General features: G+C 42.4%; 1 protein-coding gene across 2 annotated transcripts in view; it reads left to right on the plus strand.

The window, feature by feature from the left end:
- Positions 1-10,018, plus strand: part of sema3bl (sema domain, immunoglobulin domain (Ig), short basic domain, secreted, (semaphorin) 3bl) — a gene marked incomplete at its 5' end in the record, with an annotated part of 66,412 nt that overhangs the window by 12,549 nt on the left and 43,845 nt on the right. For both annotated transcript variants that reach the window (XM_032521144.1, XM_032521145.1), the window contains 1 exon segment: positions 8,039-8,199. In XM_032521144.1, the coding sequence (XP_032377035.1) occupies positions 8,039-8,199 (161 nt within the window).

Genomic DNA, 10,018 nt, shown 5'->3' on the forward strand with positions numbered 1-10,018 from the left:
GTGTGTGTGTGTGTGTGTGTGTGTGTGTGTGTGTCTGTGTGTGTCTGTGTGTGTGGAAAAACAGCCAGCAGAGACTTTGGATGAGGTGTTTAGGGAAGGATGAGAGTATAACAATAAATGACTGAAGTTTAAGAAGAGACTGAGGGAAAAACATAACATTGGTCTTTCTTCCAAGAGTATGACATGGAATAAGAGTGAGGATAACAGATTTCTGAGGCAAAGGGAGAGTGAGATTTAGAAAGGAAAGCAGGGATGAAAAAAAGGATGGAGGAAAGCTTGGGTTAAGAGGAGTGGGGTATGTCATGGATCATTTTGGATGAGAGAGATTGAATAAGAGAGAGATATGTGTGGTGCATGTGAGTAATGGAGTAAGAATGGATAAAAAAGGGAAGGAAAAAAGATGGATAGAGAGAAAAGCAAATGACCATCAGGGAGTAAAGAATTAAGGAGAGAAAGAGGGGAGGAGGGAGAGACAAAGGAAAGTGAGGTTTGATGAGGATCAAGGGTGATGAGGTAACACCCTGTGCTGTGTTTTGATTGGCCTGGCAGGGGAGATTGGGTAACCGGAACTCTGATAGGCATTCTGAGACAACAGAGAGAGAGAGTGTGTATGTGTGTGTGTGTGTGTGTGTGTGTGTGTGGGGACGAGTAAGAGAGACAAGAAATGAAATATTCAAAATAAAGAGAAAGACAGGCAAAGAAAGAGATAAATCAAAGTAAGACTGTAAGGTCAATACATTTCACTTCTCATGGTTTTATCACATGATTATGTGTGTCAAGAATGTGAGTTGTGCGGGTAAAATGACATCTCCAGTGAGGAGCAGTAACAGGTTTACAGGAAATCCCAGGATTTACTCTGTCATGACGACTGACATTTGGTATCTCTGCCAGAATACATCCCTGGGAGTTTAAATAATAATAAACAGATATCTAGATAGTTTTCATCTGATAGCTGTGAAGTAATACTTTCTAAATAAATATGGTTAAAAGAAGAAACCTAATAAAGTTTGTGAATGACAGCAAAATTGTGCTCTAAATTAAAAACGTTAAATAGTTTAGCAAGTGCTGGAATGGAATGTGAAGGCTGAGTCGGAGATTCATTGTCATCTTTGATTTCTTTCAGTAACTGTAATATTGCATGGCTGCTTAGTCTGTAATGTTTAATGATTAAAATCTTTTTAGCTCATCTCCTTGGCCTGTCTTTGTCTTGCTCGGATTACTGCTGCCATTTCACCAGGAGGCCTACGTAAGGAAACTCGCTAGCGGCTGGTTAACACCAGCTTTTAAGAGGTGGAGAATTTTCACCGCAAAATAGAGGCACACTTTCACTTTGTACATACTGCGGAATACATAATTTAGGTGTATTTTACGCTTCCCCTCACATCTCTTATGGGAAACTTCCAATTTCCCCTTGACCCTCCCGTGAATGCATATGCATGACAAGGAAAAGTGCAATTTGCCATTTTCAGTTCCCGCAACAGGCAATCTGCGCTTTTACCTCAGTGCGGCCTGTTTGTACATACCTTACCATGCTTTTATGTGCTTGTTGTGAAACAATTATGCCTGAAGTCTGCATACATATCCCATAATGCAATGTGATAGTTTATAACAGACAAATGAACAGTGACCAAGGCATGTTAGCATACTAACATTTTCTTATCAATTGTAAACGCAAAGTACAGCTACCCTGAGGTTGTGACATTGTTATATGTTATATTGTTATATTTACAGTACTATATGTGTTGTTAACACCCTCCTTGTCTTCACTATTTTGACTTCCTGCACAGTATCAACACACTCACAATTCAGATACATATGACCTATATTCTATATAAAGATACAAGGACACATTTACCTCGATAACAATGAATGCAACACCACAGTAGAAATAATTGTTTTGCATGAATTTTCTTCTTTTTCTTTACATACAGTATGTATTAAAACTTTGAGGCCATTTGTGCTGCCCTAATACACATCTCACAAAGACAAAGTGAAGAAGATGAGAGGCAATATGAGACCTAGGAAAGGAGGGTGAAAGTAAGGAGGAGGAGTGGGAGTGGTGAGAGCAGGAGAAGCACTGTGAGAGGATTTTTTGTGCATGCTGCAGATTCCAGAAATACTTGGCACACTGCAATAATATACAGCCGAAATCTAATGATACCCTGGGAAATCTATCAGCGTTGTAATGAGTCTAATGGGTCTTTATTTGTTTGTGAATGTGTGTGTTTGTGTGTCAGAGCTCATGAAAAAAATGTCAAAAAGCAATATTTTGCCGCAGAGAGTGACAGTCAGTTTTGTCAGCTGAAGATGGGAGTGACCTGTTAATTTGTGTGTGTGTGTGTGTGTGTGTTTCTGGTATGCATTTTGTAGCACAGGGGGTCTAATAGGCTTCAGATGTGTCCCCCTCTCCCACTGAGCCAACCATAACACCTTAGTGTGTGTGTGTGTTTGTGTGTGTGTGTGTGTGTGTGTGTGTGTGTGTGTGTGTGTGTGTGTGTGTGTGTGTGTGTGTGTGTGTGTGTGTGTGTGTGTGTGTGTGTGTGTGTGTGTGTGTGTGTGTGTGTGTGTGTGTGTGTGTAGGGGTGGGTGGGGGAGTTGTTTCATATATACATGCATGCACGGGTTTGTGTGTGTCTGCAGCTTAACACAGCTTACACTCTCCCTGTGCCCAATTTGTACATGAGAGATGTCAGCATAAGATCTGGAAGTTCACTTTTCTCGGCTCAGTTCTTTTCTTCTGTTTCTCCTCTCCAACCCGCTTTCACTCTTGTTTCCAGACTTGTCAGTGCAAATCTTATTTTGTAACCATTTTGTTGTACATTTGCCCTCTTTTTTTTTACCAAATGCAGTAATGCTTCCCTCATTGTCATCACACAGGATCCTTTCTTTTCTTTCATTAATTAGAAGACATTGGTTGATGAAAGGACCATGTGAGCTCCCAAATTAAACTAAAATATGCAAGTTAGCGGAATGTCTTTCACCAGCAGGAGTGAATTAGATTGCAGTCCGAGTCATCTCAGATTGGACAGACACCGCGGCATGCCTCAGCCTGACTAAGCGGAACATTGACAATGTAAACAAATCCCAGGATAAATTACTGCATCCATACCTTTGAAGTGGCTGAGACTGCATGATGGGATAGCTGAGGTTTGACACATACAGTGAAACCAGCTGCTCTTTCGCGTGCCGCTTTGGTTTGGCACGGCTGCTGTTTGTCAATGCAGCGTTGGCTGGCTGCCTCTAGGGATACAAGACACATTGGAGACAGATGTAGAAGTTTCCCTATGGATGCTTTGAGGGATCTTGTAAATGTATAGGGTCTTAGGACACAAGACGGAAAGGTGAGACGAGATAAATATCAAGCAGCAAAGGGGAGAGAGACAGGAAGACAAATGGACATACCCGAGAGATGAAATTTAAGACATTTAGAAGTGACTTCAAGAGAGGAAAAATAACACCTGAGAGAAGTTGAAGATGAATAGACAGAAGAGACAGATTATGATAAGGAGCAGAGGGATACAAATAGACAGAGGAGATGTGGAGATGGATAAACAGCAAGCTAGAGATTTTGGTGAGAGGTGAGACGGTAGTGTGGTTTCCACAGTGAGGCGATGAGCTGCTGGAGTGATAACAAGCTGCAGATGGAAGCTGTTGGCTCACCTTTCCCCTCTGTTTTTTCTGTGTGTGTGTGTGTGTGTGTGTGTGTGTGTGTGTGTGTGTTTGCGTGTGTACATTTTTTGATTTTATTTGAAGATTTGTACTTATACTTTGTACTTCTGAGTGATTTATGAGACACAAAGGCAGAAAGAAGAGAATGAGACATCAAACATAATTGAGGTCTGAGTGTTTGTGAGTGTGTAAACAGCATGGGGGGGTAATGACACAAGGTGCACTGTGCAAAACAATTATCTTGAACTTTACATAGAGAGTCAGATGATTACACCTTTTAAGGATGAAAGTTCAGGAAACCAGATCTTGGAAAATATTGCCCACACCAGATAAAAAACCTGTCATAATGAACTGAGACACACCTGCAGATGCAAAACAAATACTGAAAGAGTAATGATGGTGGTATTGTCTGTGTTCAACAGACAATCCCTGTTCAGAGACCCAGAACTTCATTTTAAATGCCAGTCTGGCGTACCCTTACTCATTTTGCCAAATTGCCAAACATGCTAAACATAAGTCCGTGGCAGAAATTCATAAACCAAAACCTCAAACGTCAAGAACGTTGAGCCAGGTTTATACACTGTTGTGTTTTACAATTTCTTTTCTTTATTTTTATTTTTTTGTTTTTGGCACTTTGTTAGTGACAGTACTGTAGACAAATAGACATGAAATGGAGGAATGGAGAAGGAATATGACATGCAGAAAGGTCCTTGACCAGAACTGAACATGTTACACATTTTATCTCAACCACTTTGCCACCAGACATTCCCATGCTTTAAAGGACTTTATTTCTCCAGTTTCTCATTTTCAATTGTCACTCTGAAACATTTACAAATAAAACAAACCTACATAACCTTGTTAGTGGGATGTCAGATGGCTCTCATACTTAAATACACAGGGGTTACAAACATTTGACAACTATGCTTTAGCAATCGGACATTATCCGTCTTCTGCAATCTTTCCTGTCAAAACAAAGAGGTGTGCTGTGAACATTAGATCTAATACCAACATCATCCTTTGCAGGTCTCAGCACACACCACGAACATACGCTATCAGCACACATGCAATGTTCTACCCATCACACATACACACACCCACACACGGTCGTGTCACTCAGCTCCTTCATCACTCACTCTCCAGCCAAAGGTCATCTCAGGGCTTAGAGCTATACGTGGAAAAAGTTGAACTTGTGGAGACAAACAGTCAGCTGACGGTGTGTGGAGCTGCCTGTGTGTGCTGCTGATAAACTTTGTCATTAAAAACTTATTATACTTTCCAGCTGTAATATCCAGGCCTCTACATATCTGCTGGTATCAGTGCAAAAGTGTTATCTCACTAAAATGATTGTTTAGCATGTAACTTTATTGGCTTTTTTCCCTCCAAAGATTTAAACATTTAGCAATATGTTCATTTCCAAAAGTCACAATAATAATATGTTCAAACTACACTGAGAAAATAAAAACACTTGGCATTAAAATGCATATCATGCAATGGATCTCCAGTATCTAATGTAAAACAGTTCTAAAGCTTATCTTGTCTCCTCATCATATGTTTTCTGCTCACCTTATCAGTCCTGTCATGCATTGCTACACTCTCTGTCTGCCTTGTGGGTTTCTCTGCCTGTCTCTCTTCCTACAGTACATACTCATTATTTTCTGACTTTTACCAGCCACTAAAAGCCACAACACGCCATCCCCCTTTCCTCTCCAACATTATCTTTCATTCTCCAACTCCCTCACTCCCCACAGAGTTTCCCAAATGTCTTCCCACTCGTGTGTAGTCATTATTTCTTGCCAGCAACTTTAAACTTTTATATCTAGTCATTTTTATAAAACTATTCCCTTTATCACTATCTTCAGAGGATTTTGTGTAACAACATTTAACAGGCTTTGACTGGCCTTAGCGCAGGACAGTGTTTCACCAGAGTTGCTAGTTCAGCTTTTTGATTTGGCTGCTTTAAATATCCTATTAGGAAGTATAGACAGAGAAAACATGATAAAGTGTTGAACTGTTGAAAGCGTTCTCCCCTCACTGTCAAAGTTTTTTCTGCACTTAATGAGGGGGACCCAGGGTGAGGCTGTGTGTGCACATATATGTGTGCAGCCCTACTGTAGAGTATGCAGGGCTCTGTGTGTGTGTGTGTGTGTGTGTGTGTGCGTGTGCGCATGCGTGTGTGTGTGTGTGTGTGCGCATGTGTGTGTGTGTGTGTGTGTGGAGGCCTATGTGTTTGAGAAATAAAAACAAATCATCTGTGTGTCTGCAAGGCCCTAGTGATGGACAAGGTGTCACTGGTACAGGAGGCCCCTGTGCTTCACTCAGTCAATACACTTACTGAGTGGTGAGTGAGTCAGTCTACTTTCTCACCTTGTGTGTTTGTGTGTGTAGGTTAGTACGTGTGTGTGTGTCTGTGTGTGTGTGTGTGTGTGTGTGTTTTGGACTGAACGAAAGAGAGGAGAGAGAGGATACGAGCAGACAGCTTAGTGATGACAGGTAGACGAAAGCCAATTCGGCCCAAAGACTCCTCCACGGAACATTTGGCATACTGAAGACATCCTATCACACAAGATTTCTCTCTTCATCTCGATACCTTAGAAGAGAAGAGAGAGAGTAGAGAGAGAGAGAGATAGAGAGAGAAGAGAGGGAGAGAGAGAGAGAGAGAGAAGAGAGAGATAGAGAGAGAGAGAGATATTTGGTGACACAGAAGTAGAGTAATTCAAGAGTCACAAAAGGAAGGTAGGAAAGACAGATAAAACAGGTGTTTGTGTGAGCAAGTGTGAGATTTTTTGAGGCTGAGAGACAAGCTTGCTGTAGTTATATACTGTGAGTGTGTGTGTGTTTGTGTGTACTGAACTTGAATTCAACCCGTCTCTACCACTCCTGCTAAGTTGTTAAATCAACCTTTTGACTTTGAAGCTGCTGCCAGATCAGAGAAGAGAGCCAGGTGCATGCTGGTATGTGCAGACAGACTCCTGCTCTCCTACTGATACTTATTAACTAATATGGAAGTGTGGATCTTGTGTGTGTGTTTGTGTGTGTGTGCTCTCATGAAGTTCTGCTCTTCAGAAACTTACCGGTAAAGGTTTTCAAACAATTTAACATCATAGGATTCAAATAAAGTCGTTACCCTGATATGATGTATTGGCTTTGAGTAGTATGAATCATTGCCTGGTTTTGCTATATTTAATCGCACCTTACATACATTTTTTTTACATATCCTGTAGTTCTTTTCTGGGAACGTCTTTTAATGCGAAGGAATGGTGTGTTGACAGCAGCAACTGGAGTGTAATACAAAATACTGTATAGATGTATAGTGGAACAAAAGGCAAGGTTACGTGTGGATTCCCACTGGAGACGTTAGATTTTTGTGGTACTGGAGTGAAAATGTACATATCACTTTTAATACAGCACTGAGTAGGAACTGAATGCCGTCAGACTCACTTTAAAGGTCCCATGACATGGTGCTCTTTGGATGCTTTCATATAGGTCTTAGTGGTCCCCTAATACCGGAATATCTGAAGACTCTTTCCCAAAATTCAGCCTTGGTGCAGAATAACAGCCCCTAGAGCAAGTCCCACAATGAGCCAAAGTGGAGACGGGGGGTGCGGCCTAGACCAACTGCCACTTTGCTTGTTTGAAAGCCATGATGTCTCTCACTCATGGGTGGGCCAAATTCTCTGGTGCGGGCAAAGCTGAGAAAGGGGAGGTAGCCTTGCCCCTTATGAGGTCATAAGGGGCAAGATTCCAGACTGACCCATCTGTTTCATTTTCTCAAAGGCAGAGCAAGATACTCAGTGCTCGGTTTACACCTATTCCTTTTCTAGCCACTGGGGGACCAAAGGGAGGCTGGGGAAATTCATATTAATGTTAAAAAAACCTCATAAAATGAACTTGTCATCTTATATCCTATCTTCTTATATCAGATCAGTCTATAAAAAATGTTTTCCTCTTGTTTGAATGGGGGGAAAAGAGTTAAATTACCTAAATAATCTGACCAGCAGTCTCTTCATGTTTTCTACTTTTCAGTGATGGGTGGGAAAAATTGTCCAGCAAACAACTTTACATAAAGCAGAGAGCAAACAGGAATTAAACACAATGGCAACAGATTTCACTATCAAATACCATGAAATATTCAAACTGATGTACAAATGTTTTTTGAGTCTCATTAATAAAGACATGGGCTATAGCGTCAAACTCACAACTCAGTAAGGCTTCAAAGTCAAAATAAGTTTTAAAATCTATCAGTGATGCAACCTGTGAGAGAACAGAAAACGTATCTTCTTCATCACTATTATAACTTGTTTAACTTGATGCAAAAAGAAATGGGTTTCTTTTGTGCCGTTGCTCATCCTGTTCTCCTCTGTCCCTGCAGACCTGCTGTCCACCAACAGGTCGTCCATCTTCAGCGGTCACCATGGCCAGCTCTCTCTCACCGCTGTCTTTCTGGATGAGTACCGGGACCGCCTCTTCCTGGGAGGGAAAGATATCCTGTACTCTCTCATGCTGGGACCTGCCAGCAGCGAGTCCAAAGAGGTGAGGTTTTTGGAGACAATAAATAATAATATAGACTTAGACTTAGACTTAGACTTCTCTTTATTTATCCTTTTGGGATGACTCCCGCAAGGAAATTGAAATTCCGCACCAGTTTTAGCAAGAAAGAACAAATTAAAAAAAAAAAAAAAAAAAAAGACAGTATAAAAAACACAATAACATAATTATAACAACAATAGAACATTTGTCAATAAAACAAACAAAGACCATAAATTATTATTAAAGTGTCAGGTTTGAGTCCAGTATTGAATTGATAAGTGACTATTGTGCGTGTATGTATGTATGTATGTGTTACTGTGTGTATGTATGTATGTATGTTTACTGTTATGCATGAGTATATTGTTGTATATATGTATGTATGTGTGTATGTATGTATGTATGATGTATGTGTGTAGGTGTATGTATGATGTATGTATTGTCCTCTGCTGCCTATTTCCTCCTCCCCCTATGAGGAGTTGTAGAGTCTGATGGCATGAGGGAAAGGAGTCCTTGAGTCTGTTGGTCCGGCACTTGGGAAGAGCAGCCTTCCACTGAACCGGCTCCTCTGGGTGCTGATGACGGTTGCAGGGTGGCTGGAATTTTCAGTATAGCCAGCAGTTTGTCCAATGTCCTCCTCTCTGCCACCGTCACCAGGAGTCCAGCTTCATGCCGACCACAGAGCCGGCCCGCCTGATCAGTTTGTCAGCCTGTGGGTGTCCTCTTTGATATGCTGCCCCCCCAGCACACCACAGTGTAGAAGAACACTGGTGACCACAGACTGGTAGAACATCCAGCCAGTTTGCTGCAGATGTTAAAGGAGCGCAGCCTCCTCAGGAAGTACAGCCGGCTCTGTGTCTTCTGTACAGTGGCTGCTGTTTGTTGTCCAGTCCAGTTTGTTGTCCAGCCACACCCGAGGTATTTGTATGATTGGACGCCTCCACCTCAACTCCCTCCAACAGGACTGGTTGCGTTTTGGTCTGGACCTCCCAAATCAACACCACTCCTTTGTTTTAGAGGTGTTGAGCTGTAGCAGTTAGTGCGACACCAGAGAGCAAAGTCCCCACCAGACTCCGATACTCCTCCTCCCTGTCCCCCCATACACCCACGATGGCTGTGTCATCTGCGTACTTCTGTATGTGACACAGCTCTGAGTTGTAACAGAAGTCCAGTTGTACAGGGTGAAGAGAAAGAGGGCCAGCACTGTGCCCTGGGGGCTCCAGTCTGCTGACCACAGTGTCAGACATGATGTCCTTCAGCCTGACGTACTGTGGCCTGTCGGTGAGGTAGTCTCTGATCCAGTCTACCAGATAGGGGTCCACTCCCATCCTGATCAGTTTGTCCTGGAGTATGGGGCCGGGTATTAAAGGCACTGGAGAAGTCCAAGAAGAGACCCTCACTGTGCCATTCCCCTTATCCAGATGGGAGTGACCCGGTGTAACAGGTAGAGGATGGCGTCCTCCCCACCAACATCTGGCTGGTACGCAAACTGCAGGAGGTCCTGGGCGTGCTGTACCTGGGGTCTGAGAGGCTGAGGAAGAGCCGCTCCAACGTCTTCATCAGGTGTGAAGTGAGCGCCACCGGCCACCAATATAATAATTTGGTTAAAGTTACTTAGGTGCTCCAAGTGATGTCATGCGCTTTTTAGGCTATAACATTTTTTCTCACAAACAGCAAAGATCTCCTCACTATTCATTAGCTGTCTCTCCCCTTAACACACTGTAAAAACACGCAGCCTCTGTAGACAGCCCAGGCTTCATACACGGCTACAAAAACAAACTGCGCCAACCTGCTCCACAAAACACAAACAGTGTTCCAGCCAATA

Source organism: Etheostoma spectabile, chromosome 7 (genome assembly GCF_008692095.1).
Source record: "Etheostoma spectabile isolate EspeVRDwgs_2016 chromosome 7, UIUC_Espe_1.0, whole genome shotgun sequence".
NCBI classification, from domain to species: Eukaryota; Metazoa; Chordata; class Actinopteri; order Perciformes; family Percidae; genus Etheostoma; species Etheostoma spectabile.